This window comes from Siniperca chuatsi, linkage group LG19 (genome assembly GCF_020085105.1).
Source record: "Siniperca chuatsi isolate FFG_IHB_CAS linkage group LG19, ASM2008510v1, whole genome shotgun sequence".
Classification (NCBI taxonomy): Eukaryota; Metazoa; Chordata; class Actinopteri; order Centrarchiformes; family Sinipercidae; genus Siniperca; species Siniperca chuatsi.
The window spans coordinates 9,123,676-9,142,083 of NC_058060.1; the positions used below are offsets into that span (position 1 = coordinate 9,123,676).

The 18,408-nt window shown below is 40.3% G+C and overlaps 2 protein-coding genes across 5 annotated transcripts in view; one reads left to right on the top strand and one right to left on the bottom strand.

Annotated features, from left to right (window-relative positions):
• Window positions 1–8,301, bottom strand: part of prkdc (protein kinase, DNA-activated, catalytic subunit) — a 41,142-nt gene extending 32,841 nt beyond the window's left edge. For 2 of the 4 annotated variants that reach the window (XM_044176907.1, XM_044176906.1), the window contains exons 1-20: window positions 7,877–8,301; window positions 6,826–6,902; window positions 6,639–6,743; window positions 5,557–5,631; window positions 5,221–5,329; window positions 5,006–5,118; window positions 4,704–4,803; window positions 4,528–4,583; window positions 3,921–3,951; window positions 3,678–3,835; window positions 3,345–3,491; window positions 3,040–3,204; window positions 2,667–2,835; window positions 2,501–2,550; window positions 2,229–2,345; window positions 1,546–1,695; window positions 1,354–1,377; window positions 1,135–1,244; window positions 596–755; window positions 110–196 (exon numbers count right to left, since the gene is read on the bottom strand). In XM_044176907.1, the coding sequence (XP_044032842.1) occupies window positions 110–196; window positions 596–755; window positions 1,135–1,244; window positions 1,354–1,377; window positions 1,546–1,695; window positions 2,229–2,345; window positions 2,501–2,550; window positions 2,667–2,835; window positions 3,040–3,204; window positions 3,345–3,491; window positions 3,678–3,835; window positions 3,921–3,951; window positions 4,528–4,583; window positions 4,704–4,803; window positions 5,006–5,118; window positions 5,221–5,329; window positions 5,557–5,631; window positions 6,639–6,743; window positions 6,826–6,902; window positions 7,877–8,042 (2,169 nt within the window). In that variant the 5' untranslated portion in view covers window positions 8,043–8,301. The remainder of the gene's footprint in view (window positions 1–109; window positions 197–595; window positions 756–1,134; window positions 1,245–1,353; window positions 1,378–1,545; window positions 1,696–2,228; window positions 2,346–2,500; window positions 2,551–2,666; window positions 2,836–3,039; window positions 3,205–3,344; window positions 3,492–3,677; window positions 3,836–3,920; window positions 3,952–4,527; window positions 4,584–4,703; window positions 4,804–5,005; window positions 5,119–5,220; window positions 5,330–5,556; window positions 5,632–6,638; window positions 6,744–6,825; window positions 6,903–7,876) is intronic. The other 2 variants (XM_044176909.1, XM_044176908.1) reach the window with 2 other exon arrangements.
• A 2,314-nt stretch (window positions 8,302–10,615) lies between these two features.
• arhgap29a (Rho GTPase activating protein 29a) overlaps window positions 10,616–18,408 on the top strand; it is a 36,647-nt gene continuing 28,854 nt past the window's right edge. Inside the window, exons 1-2 of the mRNA XM_044176353.1 lie at window positions 10,616–10,861; window positions 12,133–12,529. Of these exons, the coding sequence (XP_044032288.1) occupies window positions 12,232–12,529 (298 nt within the window). The 5' untranslated portion in view covers window positions 10,616–10,861; window positions 12,133–12,231. The remainder of the gene's footprint in view (window positions 10,862–12,132; window positions 12,530–18,408) is intronic.

Genomic DNA, 18,408 nt, shown 5'->3' on the forward strand with positions numbered 1-18,408 from the left:
CACGTCACTCACATCTCCTACATATTAAGTTCCTCGGTAATGCTCCATTTGAATTTATTGCACCAACAAGTTTATAACATTCCCAGGAAATATTATAAAGAGAAGCTACCTCTTTTCCAAACTTAGAGAAGAGTGCAAAACAAGCACTTTTCACTGTGTCACTCTGGGGGGATGTAGAGCTTCTCAGGCCAACTCCCTGTTCAAACAGATTTGTATTATTTGTATGATGTATCCCATGTGAGGAGAGCACTGCATGACATTACTACTTTTCCTCTTCAATTGTCCTATACCTCACATGTCTGAGCTTACAAAGACATTTATTCTTTGTTTCCACATGGTCACATACAAATAGCCTTGATACAGTATTCCCTTTCTATGACTCTCATTCGCACATATTCTAAATATGCTACAAAAAGAGCTGACAACACAATCTAATGCTTTTTGTAAGACCAGTTGGAAAACACAATTTGACATTCCTGTAACGTGATCCAACGTGAGTTCTGACATGCCCAGAATATTTTTCAAATGCCCTGACATAGAGTCCAGTGTGATGGCAAAACCAACAAATGGGATAACAGACTAGTGCAAATATTACCTGGTAGTACTTGATTCTCTTGGCAATTCTCATGGTGACAGATAGCAGCTTGTAGAAGCCACTGACAAGTGGATTTCGTATGGAGTGGAGGATAAGTTCATGGCTTAAGGGATACATCCAGGACTGAAAATACTCCACATGTTTATTCAGCAACAACTCACTGCAAAAAAGGAAACCAGTGTTCTCCTGAGACTGACATCTTTACTGCTTAAAATGAACTGTAAATGTGCCAGAATACCAAGTATGTTCAATTTAAATATGATAACAATTAGGGTGTCTGCAGGTTTCACTAAGTTTGAGGGTCTTAAAAAGTTTGAATTTTTAAGGCCCTTATAATGTCTGGTAGACCGATCTTCCAGATTGTGGTGTTGATGGCAGAGAGTGAAAATGAAATCAAGTATAGACCTGTCAGACTTAAAATCTGATTTACTAAGCCAGCTCCTTGCTAGAAGGACAAACAGTGCCACAGATGTGAAGCATCCTGCACAGTTCTGTTTGTATTCGGACACCTGACAATGTTTGTGTGTTAACACCATTACCTGCAAAAGTCAACCAGGTTGATAAAGGCAGTGAAATCTTTGATCTTGTTGGGCAACAGATGAGCTGTGGGGTCGGAGGAGGGCAGGACGTGGGCTGCATCATCCGGAGCCTGACAGACAAGGAGGCAAGTGCCATGGATTTATGGTTCAACTGATAGTGCCAATAATATACAAAAGCTTTGATATTTTCATACCATCTAAAAGAATGTTCTTACTCACCGTAAAAACAACAGGGGAAGGTGTCTAGGATATAATAATATATATAATATCATAATGACTGAAACAATATCAACATATCTTGTACACTAGCCAATCAGATGGTGTGCAGGATGTTGCATTTGTCCTATGCACCTGTCAACTACTTTTTATGAATGAACTATATCGAAGTGGGACCTGAGAGTGAGACCTCACCTCCTCTCCGGTTGTCACTTTCTGCACAGACAAGTCCAATTTTTCCACAATTCGGAGAATCGATTTCACCAACTCGTCGTAAAGAAGACGGCTCAAAGATATGAGAGCAGCGTTCTGACTTTCAAAAGCTCCATCCAAAAATCCTGAATCCTGCAGTGGACACAAATGTAAGAAGGACATAAAATAAAACGTACTGTACTGCTTATTGAAAGGTCTTACTGTACATGTGAGACATTTTCTACCCATAAAGGGATGATTTTTACATGTTCAACTGAGAACAATGAAACAATCTCCTCTGCTAGCATCTCCTCCTAATGACGGAGGGGAGTGGAGGAGACAATGTTCGCCAGTAAATATAATTCTATAATATATACAGTATGATATAATTTAAAACTGTACATGCAAGACCCTAAAAGTACTTTGTACAATTCTAATTATGAACAATATGTAGCCACAAGCATTCAAAGTAGTTTTACAGTAGTACAGAAGGTGATACATAATAATCTGAAAATAGACTTGTTGATAGTATGCATAAATACTGTCTTCAAAGGAGATGCTAAGTGGCTAAATGTTATGCAATATGAAACATATAACAGGCTACACCAAACAATCCTGCTGAAATTAGTTGAGCAAATTCTCCATTTCTCAAAATGATGAAACTTAAAAAAAGAACATAGCTGTACCTTCAGCTGGTCACAGTCTAGAAGTCCTTTATACAGGGCAAGATAGTTCTGACTAGACGGAACTTTCCATTTTCCAACACGAACTTGGGAAGACTCCGAGGGACCACTGTCTTTGTCCTGAGAAAAAAAGGACAAAAGGCATATTTCTTCTATCAGCACAGTAAAAAAAAACAAACAATTTATTTGACTGCAAATAAAGCATTCAGCTGAGTAAATATATACATGTGTGTGGATTCAATTATGACAACAACATCTGAAAACCTGCATCTGACCTCAGAAAGTATGATGGGTTTTGAACAGACACGAATTAAGCCCTGGTGCACTGAAAGATAAGCAAAAATGTATGTTTTAGCAGATATTATTTACAATCTCATCTCAGATAACAGTCATACAAAAGCAGCATACTGTTAAACTGCAATGTGCTCATGGTCGACCTACCCACAGAGCTAATAAAACTCCATAGAACAGGTCCTTTAGAGGCCATGGCCACCAGCACCTTAAGGATGGACCTGCAACAAGCTGTCTGCATTCTCTCGCTGTACTGAGGGAAATGGTCAATCTGCACCACAAGGAGACGCTCCAGTAGTGGTGTATATACCTCTGGAATCTGAGACCATGGACACAAAGCAGAAGTTCAAATGAGACAAATCATTAGGGTGAGATCAGTCTTTCTTGCTACTGTAGGATATCATGGCGTATACAGGCACATACAGATAAGGTGGAAAATCTATGAATGTGTCAGTTTGATTTAGGGTATTGTTGTTATTCAACAGTTGGTCAAAGTGACAATGACAGGCTGTGAGTTTGATACCTTGTCCAGGTGAATCAGGACACTAGCTATAGAGTCCAGGAAGCTGGGCAGCTGGTAGAAGCTGTCGTCCTCCCCATCAGACTCGGTCAGGTACATCTGCTTACAGCGCTGAATCAGCTCTGTGTACATCAGGTCCACGTCTTGTGGGCAAACTTTCTTGCATGGCTACAGAAAAAAAGAGAGTTTTTTTTGGGAATGGGAATGTAGATTACAACAACTCAAGCTGTAAACATGCATTTAAGATTTGTGCATGTGCATAAACTTCTTGTTAAATAAGTGTAAAGCAAACGAGGCAATAAACATACGGCTGCGAAGAATCCATATCCTCGTATGGCAATGGACAGCTCCTTATGTGTCGAGTCCATGGTCTTAATGATGCCGCAGAACTTCTGCATGAAGAACTTCAACTTGGTTTTGTGCTCCTCAATATTCTCAGCCACCAGCATTGCAACCTTAAAATGATCAGAAAAGTATTGTACAGCAGTGGTGTTGGAATTATTTTGACTCTTAAATTCAGTTGGCAGCCCGAGGCTGTGCCGCTGAGGACAAGGAGTGTCTCAAAAGCAGTTATATTTCTATCATAGTGCTAACCCGTCAGTCTGGTTGTCGATATGTTTTCTGTGCTTTGAAGTGTTTACCTGTTTGAGGAAGGCCTCAAGTGCATAGTAACTCGTCTTCTTCATCTCACCGTTGATGTGTCCACAGAGCTTAGACATAACCTCAAACAAAGCTCTGTAGTGGTCCATAAGGCAGCTGCTGAACTGGGATGCATGTCTGGCAATTAATCTAAGACCAGCTGTTGAAGAAACAAAGGAGTCAAAGAGATGTTAGTTTTCAAAGAGTTTTATCTTCATTGTTGCTGTGGAGATGGCAGGTCTTACCGAAGGTGACAGCATAGCGATTCATTTCCATCTAAAACAAAAAAAGGGAAAACAAGCAGTTACAGGAGTCATGTTACATACGTGTTACATTTCATGTAAAACAGTTCAGCATTCCGTGACACAGTATGCACAAACATAAGGGTCAATATGGTTACGTATGCTGCATAAAAAAAGAGTACTAAACAATTTTCAAGTATGTTTCTTAATAACAGTCATTTTCAATCTGGATGTTATGTTTCCAAACAAAAAAATGTGTTGTGTGTCCTGCTGCCAGAGCACACTGTTCACCAGTGTAGATGCTACATTGCTACATGCCACATTTCAGTCAGATTCCCTTGAAGTAATAACTAATTACTCACTAAATTACCGGTATGTTTCTATGGGCTATTTTCATTACTGTCAAACTTGTATCGAGGCAATTTCATTGGGCTTCAACAATGTCCAGTAATAGCCATCATATAAGCAATGAGATCTACAGTAAGCAGTTGGTACCAAAAAAGTATCGAGGTTCGACACCCAGCCCTACACATTACACGTACACTTCCCTTGCTATGCAGGGTACTCCAACTGTAAAGAACAGTTAGATAGCTGAGACAGTGACATTTACCTGGGGACTGATTGCCTTCAGGGCATACTGAAAGATGTCCTTAGAAGTTGCTGGGTCTGCAGGTCAGAGACACACACTAATACTGCAGCCTCAGAAACAGTACTGAGATTTTTTTTTGTTGTTGGTCATAATTGTGAAATAAATCGATATAGGGAAAAATATGGACACACACGCACCTTCGTCCATGGTTTTAGTGAAGTTGACCATTAGAGCAGTGATTCCTCTCAAACATCCAGCTACAACAAAAAGTTTTGGTTCCTTTGTTGACGAGGTCATCTAAAACAAAAACATTAAAAAAGCACAACTGCTTACACACACATTTAACGTTCAACTGGCTGTATTTGTTATGATGTATTCAAGAAACCAGATCTATATAAAAATACCTGTACAGGATTGTCATTTTCCCCTAACTGGGCACAGCCCATACAATGGATCATGATTTTCTCTTCGTCATATCCCATAACATCTGCCAACATACCTGTTCTTTTAGCTCCCCTAGATAGGCTTTGTAGAGTTTGTCAGAGTTGTTGACCATCTCGCTGGGGTGAACCTCTGCAAGAACTCCCAGCAACTCATATATTTTGCCGAGGACTATTACAAAAGTAACAAAAACATGCAAAAATGTCCGTATTAAGTCATTCGCATTACCGCGCTCAACCAAACCCTGGTTTCAGGCATCAGGGGAAGACTCACCAGAATCTGGTAGTTTGCTCTTCTGACAAAGCTCGCTGTAATATCTGTTGAATATTTCACAGATTCGCAGGTCTGCAGCCACACTGGAAGCCTTTGTTGTTTGAAGAACCTGTGGAGAGTATTTAACAAGAACAAGGGCAAACCAGCATTTACAAACAACTACTACTACAAGTCCATATTCACAAATATATCAAAACAGACTCTCACAAGACCATATGAATAAAGAATTTTGCCAACAGTGGATTTCTTCTTTTGGTCTGAATGCAGTTCATGTTTCAATCTTAGCGCACTCGGCTTCTGTTAAAGAAAATACACCAGATGCCAAGAGAAACCAACCTTAATAAGGAGCTCCAGCACTGGAGTCCTACATTTGGCTACTTTTTCCTTTGTATACACAGCCATGCATGTGTCCTGCATAAAAAAAGAAAAGAAATGGAAAGAATAAACAACATTATGAATTTGTGGAATTACACGTATACATCCGGAAGTTTGTTTTGATAGTTTGTCAAGTCAAGTCTATTTACATAGCACATTTCATACGACAGGCGTAGACTCAATGTGCTTCAAAATAAAAGCAAGCAAGAAAAAATAGGCAAACATCATACATAACAAAAACATAGATAAGATAACAACATAAGATAAAAAGGTATTACATATATAAAAACATATGAGATAAGAAGGTATTATTATCAAAAATGGAATAATAATGACAATAATACTGATTCTAAAATAAAAGTTTTATCTGTTAACTACACACTTTAAACCTAACTAAAAGCTTGCAAAAAAAGATGTGTCTTTAGTCTGCTTTTAAAAGAAGACACAATTGTAGCAGACCTTAGTTCATGTGGAAGAGAATTCCAGGGAGTAGGAACATAATGACTGAAGGCACCATAAGCTGATTTAGAATCGATTCGAGGTATAGTGAGGAGAGCTTTACTTGGTGACCTAAGGGATCTGTCTGGTGTGTATTCAGTGAGCAGGTCAGCAATGTAGGAAAGAGCTAAACCATTCATAGCTTTAAAAACAATAAGTTGTATTTTAAAATCAACCGAAGGCCGCACTGAGGTCAAGGAGTACCAGAACAGAAACTTTATGGCTGTCTGAGCTCATTTTAACGTCATTAACAACTCTGACCAGGGCAGTTTCTGTGCTGTGGTTAACTCTAAAACCAGACTGGTAAACATCAAATTGTTATATGACAGACACATGTGTAATTGTTGGTAAACAACCTTTTCAAGAATGTTTCCCAGGAATGGGAGGTTTGGATCAAGATTACTCTTTTTCAACAGTGCTGTTATAATAGCATGTTTAAGACACTGAATTACATTACTTTGAATACATGGGCGCATCATTACGTGTAATGATCTTTCCTTTGCTTTCACCCAAACATTTAAACTGGTTCTAAATGGGGAACTTACTTTTATGTCAATGGCGTAAGTCTTCTCCCAACCTTTGACTCTTGGCGAGACCCTGTCCAAGAACTTCTCCAAAAAACCCAAGATCTCAACTCGGGTGTCCCGGAGCTGGAGAAAAGATGTTTCTGTTAATATAAATACTTTTAAAGTTCACTAGCTTATTGTTTTCTGGATGTTCCTTGATATCTACCTCGTCTGATGCCTGGGACTTTCTGAGGAAGCTGAGCAGTCCATAGTCTTTTGAGAACAATAAGGATGTCTGTAAAACTTCAAGATGAAGATACAAAGATGGAATCAGAAGAAAATGTTAATTTGTTTTTGCATACTACTTACATACATGCATCACAAAACCAACAATTAAATCTGCACAATGAGAGCACCATTGAACTTTAAATATGAATCTGTGCAATTTTAAAGCCCCCTTTGCCACTGCAGAAAAGTGACTGATCACAGTTATATGGATCTACAATTATTATCTAGATATTGGGAAGAACATTGTAGTTGGATCAAAGCTGGGTGGAGGGCAGTAGAGAGATTTGGATAGAATAATCTTGGAGTTGGGTTTTGAGCATGCATACACACATTTGATAAACAGTGAGTGACTGTAGTTCTGAGGGGAGAAGATGTTTCCACTACTCTGGTGCCAGGATGCTGAGTGGAGCCCAGAAAGAGAGATCTAAGCATCTAATGTGATAATATGACCATATGCTACGTGTTGCATATGGTATGAACTAAAGAGTGCGTTCCCCTGAGAAAAAAAAAAAAGAGGTGCCATGGAGGGAATCTCTGGTCGGAACGACCTCATACAGAAAGAGGGTTCTGTTGCAAACACTTAATCCTTGGTTTTGGATTGTTTTACTACTTGAATAGTGCAGACCTCTAATGAAGTAAGCTCTTGCAAGCTTTGTTTACTGTCAAATAATCACATGTTTTTTTTTTTTACATTGTGTTCTGTGCATTGCCGCCCACCACACTCCACGGTGAGTTTTGGCGGAAGACTAATACAGACAAACTAAATAAAACCTTATTTATGTTATAATTATAAATCATTTCTGCATGACGAATTGATAAGTACCTTCTAAAAATCCCTAGAGCACCTTATCATACAAGGTGTTTAACACTTGTCAACACCAGAAGCATTATTTACATTAAATTGCCAGATTGTTAATGGGGTTTGACGCGGATTCAATGCGTTCGTGTGAGATACTGAGCGGAGTATTTGATGGACTTCATTGTCTTACCAAGTTCATTCTCGGTTGGTGTTAGCATGCACTCCTGGCCCAAGTCACCAACAATATCGTGACATTTCAAAGCTGCGGCTCGGGTGTCTTCGTCTGAAAGCGATTCGTGAAGTTTCAGGAGAAGCCCTTGAATGCCTCCAGCAGTGTTACTGTGAGGAGAAGACATAACCGCGGGACTGACCTAAGCTAACATTAGCATCACAAGCGCCACATTACTTTCTCTCATGAGTACACAAACACAGCAAAACTACGTTCTCTCAAGTAAGTTAGCGAAACAACAGACTGTCAAGCTAGTCGGCGCATCTCAATCTCAAACCATCACGCGCATCAGGAAGAATCGCGCTAGGATACGCGCTGCATGTGTTTCAAAATAAAAGCCCTGATGATGAAAGTCCCATGGACTTCGGGTGACTTAAAGGATGCGTTTCATTAGGAGCTCCACTTCCCCTCAGTCACTTCCCCTCAGCCATTGGTATTACGTAACAGCATACGTCGCACGGAGGCCACTCGGAGAGCAGAGGGAGAGCGGGCGCGGGAGGAGCGGGGGATTTAAATGGAGCGCACCTGCCCTTGTACACTTTCAGCTCAAACTATCAGTTGTTGGCTCAGCGCTATACTGCATTTTACAAACCATCAGAAATACCCACAGACTCATTTCACTGAGGCGCAGGCGTCTTCTGCGGATAACTGCAATATGTAGGCACTTTGTAATTAGCTGCATCAGTTTCTGATTTAGATATTTCTGTTACTAGCAACTATTATTGCTGCGGGTTTATGATATCATACAAACAGCACATTTTCCATGCGTTTACAAATAATGTTGGGAATAAAGAAATCACACATTAAACTGAACAGTACAACAATCCAAGTACATTTTAACTGCAATTAGTTATATGACATTATTTTCACTAAACTATCAAGCTATAAATGTGATTTTCTTCACAAAACTATCTGCTAACTAGGCAACAGGAGTTTTATGTACATTAACCGCCACCTATGACGGCGTGTCAGTGGGGAAGCTCACTAGCACCGGCTGCTCTGTAACCGTCATGTGTGAAATCACGAGTGTTCGGTGCCCTCCAGTGGTCAGCGGAGGAACTACAACACATTGCGTGTTAAATTCGTCAAGCCAGCGTCAATGCAGACATGATCGTATAGCGGTATTTCTGGTGAATACTTTCAAAATACAGTTACCAAACAGAAGCAATCAGAAACGCACTAAAAAGTTACCATAAAATGATCATGTTAATTGTTCTTTAGTCAGTGATCACAGTTAGACACTACAACTATACATTCTTCAGTGGGAATAATATAGATATTAATACCTATTTACTGATTATACTATTAATACTTATTTATATATTTTTTAAGTATCAATTGTGGTGTTGCATGTCATGTGCAACTGCCACTACATGTTACAAATATCAAATTGTTTTTCAATCCTCCTTTCGGCTCTCTGTGTCTCCTACAGATGAACCTGCTCGGTACAGCCACGGGATACAGACTTTCCTCAGCTAAGGCTACAAATCTTTAGTTGTAAGTAAGTTATATAAAACATGGTTAAAAAAAAAAGAAAAAGAAGAAAGAAGCTGTAATGTGTAACAGATGACATAATGAGCGTCTGCCTCATTTGACTGCACTACACTCATTTCACCAGCAGATGTGAATCATGTGCTCTGGGTTACTTGAAACCTCCAGTGCTAGATCCATTTTCAGTGCAACTGGTTGAAAAGCCTCAAAAGGGGAAAGACCCAAATCCTTTTTTATCATATACAGCTGAGGCATACTCACATACAAAAATACAAAGCATGAGTCATAGATGGAAAGTCAGTTTTTTGTGTGTTGAACTTTATTGTCAGGCTATACTTTGGCAAACAGTGCAGATGTAAATAAAACCTTCACAGTATCAGGAAAAAAAACAGTTGGTCCTGGTGTAAAAAGACTCGATAAGAGGATGACACCTTCCAATCCGGAGCTTTTGTTAACGTTTGGATATAGCTGTTCCATCACTTGCCCCTGAGGGCAAAACAAGTGCTAAAGACACAGATTACTGAACATCCAAGTACAATCCTCCTTTTTTCTCTTCAAAAGGATAGAGTTGTGTGTCTTTCTCAGGAGAATGTCCTCATGTCCAAAAGTTTCCTGCAGAGCAGTGCAAACTGTGGCTGCAACACACAGTTGCTATTCAAGTAAGTAGGCCTCTATATAAACTGCAGGGATTTACAACCCAGGCAAACGCAATAAACTGTCTGCTGCCTCTGTAGCAGTAGTGCACATGTATCACTTTCTCTGTGCTTCTTGTGCATAGTAAATCCAAATGCTAATCAGGCCACTTAATGCCCGGTATTGGACTTTTACCGAGTCTGTTACCTGTAGCAGCCCTGATAGCAAAGAAAGACTGGGTCAAAGTATTCCAGATATTTCAGATTCCATGCTGGTCGAATGAGGTCAAGTCCAGCAGAATAATACCGGAAGTAAAGAGATTTGGAGTTCAGAATAAAATGATATGAGGACACGTGTTATCCATCCATTCAAATTTCCCTAATATTCTGTGTTTGTTTGGTAAAAAAAAAAAAAAAAAAAAATCTCTCAAAGTTACAACAACACACTGACATACAGCAAGTTGTGTATTTCTATCCAGGGAAGTTATTTTGAAAGGTATAACCGGATATTCTACGTTTTATCATGGGTTTCTTGAAACTCTGGACACCTGTTGTTAAGGGAGGACTCCACACACACACACACACACCCACCCCAATACACTAATCACACACACCAATCACAAGTTACAGCCTACATCACATGGAGAGAGGAGGCGATTCGGCAGTGTGGAGTGGAGCCGGACAGTGCGGGTCTGGGTACGGCTGTGAAAGACCAGGATAGCGCTGTGCTTGTGGATTAATTTGTCTGTCTCCGGACTGGCCATCGGTCACTTTTACGCTTCAGGATTTCTTGCGGCTGAAATGTTTCAGGATCCAACAGCAGGTGTGTGATTTAGTTTAATGATGTGTAACCTTTGTCTGGGTAGCTACAAAAGCGAATTGCTGCTGATAAATAAACATTTTAAGATAGAGAAGTGTCTCGAGACGGTGAGTTAAGTTAGCTGGGAACTCCGTTCACATATAGTAACGTTACTCCAATGCTGCCTTTTTGCTACCAAATAGCCTAACGTTACTTGTTCTTGAGGGGAAAAAACTTCAAACCTTTTCTTTCCCCTCAACACTACCTTCAATACACGAAGCATGTATGACTTCCACAGTGTGTTTCACACTGTTCTCTGAGTAATTTTTCCGAGATAACTAACCGTAAACGCAAATGGTGGCCGCGACCTAGTAGTCGGACCCTGGTTGCCAAAGTCGAGATTTTATGACAAGAAGTGTTGCTTGGTAGATTTTATGGATGCCGAATTAACTATTCGGCCTTAATGATCCGTCGGTCTTAACGGGAGTCAAGCTCGTCTTGTTTGCTTTAGCAATAAGCAAGATAACCTCACACTGTCGGGTTTCTAACCAGCGGCGTCGTGTTCTTTAAGTCCCTGTGCACGGGAAGATGCGCTTAGACGCGGTGTAGATGGGGAAACTCATGACCACCTGAATTTAACTCCGCTCTCTACGGCTCCCCCCTCCCTTCACGTCTATCTATATAACGTTAGACACTTTGTAGACCATTTTGCCAATGTATGCCTTGTTTGCCTTACATTTCATATCCCATTGAATTCAAGTGCAGAACATGTTTACATGAGTTGTAACATCCAGCAAGGCCACAGAGTCTATACAGTAGATTCATACAGAAAGGCGAATTGTGTGGAAGCTGTCATCACAAACTTCAAATGTATCTACTAATTGAATACATTATGTATTTCTAAGTTTCATGTCCTGTGTGAGGTGTTGCATGTTATTCACTGCCAAACATAGGCATAGTGTAACTGGTGAAGGAGAACTCTATGTTTGGTATATCACAGCTAAAGACTGGCTTGCTCTGTCAGAGCCTGTAACATATTGTACAGCATTAAGATCGAGAGAGACTTATTTAGCACTACAGCGACTATCCACAAGTTGAATTTTGTCAACAAATGGCAGAGACAGCCCATTTTCATAGTGTTCTGAACCCCATGAAAAACATTTATAGTAAAAGTGAAGCAGGACGAAGAATAGTCCAGTTTTACCTGTTGCTGTCAGGGTGTATGTCCTGTCAGTAATGTCACAGTATTTCAAATGGTTCTAGCTGGGATTAAGAGTCTTCTCTCTCCTTGGCAGTATCCTTCATCCCTGTTGTGGTGCAGTTCTGGGTCTGAGAACGGAGCTGATCCGCGGGATAACAGCCACCAGGCCTTAGGGCCACTGGACCAATAAGACATGCTGGCTGCCATGCTGCGCCAGAGTACTGGCGGAGGATCAGGAGGCGGTAGTGGCGGCGCTGGTGGAACCAAACTCTCTCTAGGCATCTCCCGACTCTCCAGCTCCAGCTTGGGTTCAGCGGGCCCTGCCAGCGCGGGGCCCCGTGTGCCGGGCAGGCTCTCCAAGAGCGGCTCGGTGAGCACGGACAGCCCAGATGTCCCCGCCTCTGACCCAAACTATATTATGCAGCTGGTCAGCGACGTGCGCAAGTTTGCTGACGTGCTTCTACAACTCAAAGAAGTTTTCAACTCCAAAGGTATGTTTGGAAAGAGTGAACACATTTCCCTTGATGCCCGTCATCAAGGGAAATGTGGCAAAATACACACTGTTTTTAGTATTTTCCTGCTGGGTTAATTTCCTTTTCTGCTGCTGGTAAAAAGTGGCTTGCACAACATGCTCCTCTAACTAATCAATACGTTTTTGAGGTGTCGATGTCTCACACCTGTCATAATAAATCAGTTATATTCACACTAATAGATTCAAACGCTAACCTGAGCTATATCTGCTGCAACTTTGTGTCTTTGGAGGTAACCTGTTAATGATTTGTTGCCACTACAGTTGGCCATCGTGGATGTGGGCTTTTCAATAAGTTGCTTCCACGTATTAGCCATGACATGTCCTTTTGTTTCCCTGTTTCTTGTGATGACATGAAAACATTTTTTCTTTCGTGTACCTCCTGTAAAAAGCGGAATAGTGTAAGCACAGCCAGAGGGATTTATAACGGACTGTAGCTGCCAGTCAACTCTTGTGTACACACTGTTGCTTTCAGCACAATGTACACAGTCCCAGGTCTATCTACCTGTTTTGTCCCGCTGTGGCCTTGGCTGCACGGTCAGTTAACCAGCCTTATCTCACTTTTTAGTTTGCTTCTTGCCGTCCTTGTTTCTTTCTGCAAAGTAGAAAATACATAAAAGTGCATTTACTAGTCTCTCTAAACACTATTAATGAAGGGTTTAATAATTACTTCACAGTAAGCATTTTGCAGAAAATAATTCTCAATACTCTGGTTAGTTTTCAGGTCAAGTGCCTCACATTCTGACATCAGTTAGAGTAAAGTTCCCTGAAAAGACATTTTAACATGATATAATAAGGACTTATTTTACACTGTGTAAAAAAATGTTATCTCTTTTTAAATGTTCAAAATTACACTGAAGCCACATTAAACAACAGACGTGCTCCTGTCTGTGTGACGGTGAATATTTGTGTGGGTGGTTATTACATTCCTGACTTGGTGTGTTCGGCGTCAGCTTTTGGATCAGACCAGCATTTGTTAATCCCCAGACCTGGTAAGGGAGGTCTAAATAAGATAAGGTGAAGGTGCGTGTGATGTTGGCAGTGGTACCCGTTTTCCCCCACCACCATACCATGACACCCAAGCCCTGGAAAAAGGAATCCCAGCCTTTTGTTTTGTTTTGTTTTTTTTTGTCTGGAGAGGTCAGTAAAGGTGCTTGACCCGGCTGGACATGTCGGCATCATAGAGAGTAGGACTTGCAGCAGGCACTGTTTAAGATTGAGAGACTTTTCAGTGACCTGTCAGCACGCCAAGGATCAAAGCAAAGTAAATCACCATGAGATTGATGTCTGCAGCTTTATGGAGCAGAACAAGGCTTGATTTAAATAAGAAATATACCTTGCGCTTTCACAGCTCCACATTTTGCGTTTCTGACGTAGTCGGGCGTAATAAACCACATATACAGTTGTAATTTTGGTCTGTTTAATAGCAGATTAAAGGTGATCAACACGCAGCATGCACGCACAGGCTCTTACTATGTAACAAGGTTGCATAGCTGTCATACTAGACATTTTGCCCTTGCTGCTTGTCCTTAAGAAACTGGTTTTTAATGTCTGTGATCTCTCCAAATAACAATTACACAGACTGAGTAGAACTTTAGAGCATCATCATACGTTAAATGGGCTTAAAAACAAATTGATGAAGAACATAATTCAGCGACTGTCAGCCCACTCTGCTGCTAATGTAAGTGCACACAATTTAGAGGTCCAGTAAGCACAAGCTCAATTTTGCAAATGCAGTCCCTGAGATGCCAACACGTGATTGTAAAGCGAAGTATTCCCATTAGAGGGCTTATTTTGGCTAAATACAGGAAAGGGCAGATTTGGCAAAATAGGTGATTACGATGTAGAAAACAGACCTCTCCACTATTGAGGAAAGTAGCAAAGAGACCATGTTGAGTCATTTTTAACTCCAGGAAGTTAAGGAGAATGTTTGATGAATCAGTGATTTGACATTGGGACACACTTAACACCATGCGTACACAGACCTCATATTGAGGTCTTTGGATTTTATTTTATTGCTCATATCAAGATGGTTTGTGCTTGTCATCAATAAACATCTTCAAAGTGTCATTGTTGAGGTTTAGCACTCTAGGGCTTTAGCAGAGCTTGCTAACAGATTGCTGGGAGTCACTGACTTGTGCTGTGATTGGATGTGATTTAAATCCCCCTGTAATTTATGGCCCTGTTGTCTACACAGCACTTAACAATAGCTCAAACCTCTCATTACTCTGGCCACTCACTGAAACCTAAGTGAACCCTCCATTTTTATATTGTTTTTTTTTTCTTCCCATGCAAGGGCCAATAGTCAAGAGCAATATTCAGCTTAGAGCCTTGTAACCCTCGCAACAGTGCCTGCATTCACAGTCAACGATGTGAGTCTGACGCTCATTGTCCCAGGAGCCATCTCCAGACTATCATGCTGCTGCTAACTGGCAGCTTTTGCAGAAATGATACTTTCCCAAGTCAAGAATAGCTGTGGCCTGTGGGATTGGTCTCTGGGGGGTCCCTTCAGCCAATTCCATTAAGAATGTTTTATTTATATAAAAAAAAAGAAAAGTTTATTTTTCTAGCAATGCACGTCAACCTTAAATGGTAATTATAACGTGGTTGCTGTTCAGTTGTGGTCAGAGTCAATGACGCATTACTGATTTTGTTTTTTACTAGTGCCTGAGAAGAAATTGTTTATGTGCCTTCATTGTTGTCAGGTCAGCGCTGAGCTCTCTTCACAGCATCTCCACAGTGTGACAGATATTTCCATTCTTATTTAAGGTTGTGACCTTGTCCAGTGGCCACTTGTGAAGGACATTGGAGTAATTGGAGGGGATTATTATTTTGAAGGCTGGTCTTAACTGGGGTCACAGAGAACGTTTGGAGACCAGATGAGCTGTGGAGGTGGTCCCTGTGGCCTTTGTGTTTGTGACGGTGAATGGGGCCTCTGACGCTCTCCATCATAAGATTAGCGTAACAAACATTTGGCCCTAGCATGTCCTCATTCAGCAAACAGACTCCAACACTCCTTTAGAGTTGCTGTGTTTTGCAGGAGCTCTGCAGAAGAGTGTTGTGCATCTCATCTCTATTTTGGGTATAGTGAGGGTGCATTGTTGTGGCTGCCTGTCTGACGGGGACAGGTGTGTCATCAGTGTTTTCATGCTCCAACGCTGCCAAGCAGAATGATGGCCAATTTTTGTGCGTCAGCGGCTTAAGAAAGAAAACTGCACCAGCAAGCTATTCACTCAGTGAAGCTGAGGAGAGCAGGGTGTTACAGGAAAGCTTTTTTTAATTTGAATCTTACACTTCATGGATACAATGAACAGTTATCTAAATCTTTACAGTCTCTAAACCAGCATTACGCAGAAATATTGCACAATCCCAGGTAGTCTCTCTAGTAAGGATGTGCATTAAGCATGCATGAGAGTAAGGTTTTGTCACAGCTCCATTATCATTAGTCACAGTTTTAATTTGTCAGTGTTAATGTATGGCTCATATGCCCCCCCCCCTGTTTTGCTTTGAGTCATAAGTGTCCTCAATTAATCAGTACGGGTTTTGGAGGCTTTATTGATTAACAGGTCCCTATTAAAAATGTTCTGCAGGTGTTGTGTAATGTTCAGTGATACACTGAACATGATACAATGCACCTGACCACTCATTGAGTTACAGTTTTGTGGCAGTGAGCAAAAAATGTTTTTAGAGTTACTATTTTCCTTTCTTTCCCTTCAAATCACTGGCAGTAAAGAAAATGATACAATGGTTGCACTGATGTTAAACTTAACTTTATCGAGTTGCATTTTGGCTTCATTTTTGTGCCTTTAGTTGAAATATACTGTAATGATGTGGGAAATAAGTGCCTTTTCTCTTTTTGGAAGGCTGTTGAGTATTTTGCAATGATGCTAAAGCTTTGTGGGAAAATGATTCTGGTCTGGGTCCTCAGAGAAAGCCTAAATGCTATTTTAGTGATTTTTTTTTGTATTCCAAATCACCTCTTGTGAAATACCAGCCTAAAATTAGCCATACTTGGGTTTTTCACTAACTATTCCAGACTTTCTTAATGCCTCTAACTGTGCTCTGTTTAGACAGTCTATCCCATTGGGTCTGGGATCCACTCTAAAGCACTGCAAGCTTCTTCTTGCCTCCAAAAAGTTCCTTTTATGGTTCTTTTACTGTGCCCATATTTAAAGTCACTGTAATTTATCACAAGCACAAGACAACTAGCCTTCCTTACTTTAAAGTTGTCTCTTAAAGAACAAGTTACATTCATGGTTTGGGAGATCTCTATTTAATCATACTGAACACGTATCTTGCTAACTAAGCTGCCTAACAGGATTTATTACATTACCTTAATTGTTTTGGGTGATCTTTGTTTAAAAGCACAGCTATTGTCTTAGCATTAGTTGATGGAGTACTAGATCTCCGTATTGTTACCCCCTAGGATTAAAGTGCATTGCATGCAGAGTATTGTGACATATGGCAGGTCCATTTATCCCTTTTGCCTGAGGAAACAAAACATGAAATCATATACTGTACAGAGCACCATCAACTTATAGTCTATCTTCTGGCAATGCACATTGCATGCAATAATGGCACGCTGTACACAGGTGGCAAAACCATGCTGACTTGTCAAGTTTAATAGCCCAAATGCACTCGAAGATTTGTAAATTGTTTTCAATTTGTAATCCAAGGGAGCTCCCTCTCTGTGAGTCTCTCTCCTTCCTTCCCTCTGGTAAGATTTATGGTTATGGGCTCTGTTTTTGCTGGGGCAGCTTTGTTCCAGGAGGCTGTCGATGTCTGCCACACACTAAGATAAAGCACCCACACTGCACACGAGAAGCCAAGGATAGTGGGCTCTGATGAGGGGCTGTACATTAGAAACTTAATACTGGAGGCTTCTTATATACACAGTTGAAGCTTTTTGTATTATAAATTAATATGGGTATTGAAGATGGTTGTGTGATGAGAAGACCTCCCCTTGCCCTTCTTGGATTAAGACAAATTTATCCTCTGAATAAGCTTAAGTAGCCCTTGAATATGTAGCCTCTATCCCTGCATTGGATTAAAGTCATCTAGAATTAGGCAAGGCAGCATTAATTTGACATCCCGCACTTTTAAACGACATGTGTGGTGCAAATTATTCATCCACTAATACAGTCATTTGATTTAGATACATCCACTAGAAGGGATGCAAATTTTATGAAATGTCCTTATTGATTTTTGGCCATGTTTGTGGTTAATTACTCATTTATCATTGAGAGCTCATAAAACACAAAATGTATTTATTTTTTTTGTGGTCAAGACCTTGATTTAAACAATTGTCATGGGCGATTTTTGCAACAAGTTGATTAGGTATAATATATGAGTCATAAATTAAATATACTCAGCTAAATTATTTGAATAATACATAAAACAAACAAAAATGCCAGCAGTCAAAATTGCTACTCTGCCTCTTGTTCTGTCTGTTGTTACTCAACAACTGGCCATGAAAGATTGAATATAATGATTTTGTGGAAGATGCAGGTTTTTCTGGATATAAATTAGAGGACACTAAACATGCATTGCACTTAAATAAACCCATTATTAGATCAGCAAATGGGCTGTAGATTACAAATCCCTATATCAAGAAGCAAAATAACATGGACTGCTCTGATCTCCTTAAGTCCATGTGTTGTTATTAAAGAGCATATCTATGTGATGAGAGATAAGTCCACAGTCTATTCATTGCAACTGTGTGTTATAATTTGGCGAGTCAGCTTTGCAAGGGGGAATTTGTTAAGAAGAGTCAGCCATAGTGAACTGGTTAGATTCTGCAGGTGACAGGTGCTTATTTCAGTTTCAGCATGTCATCAAGGT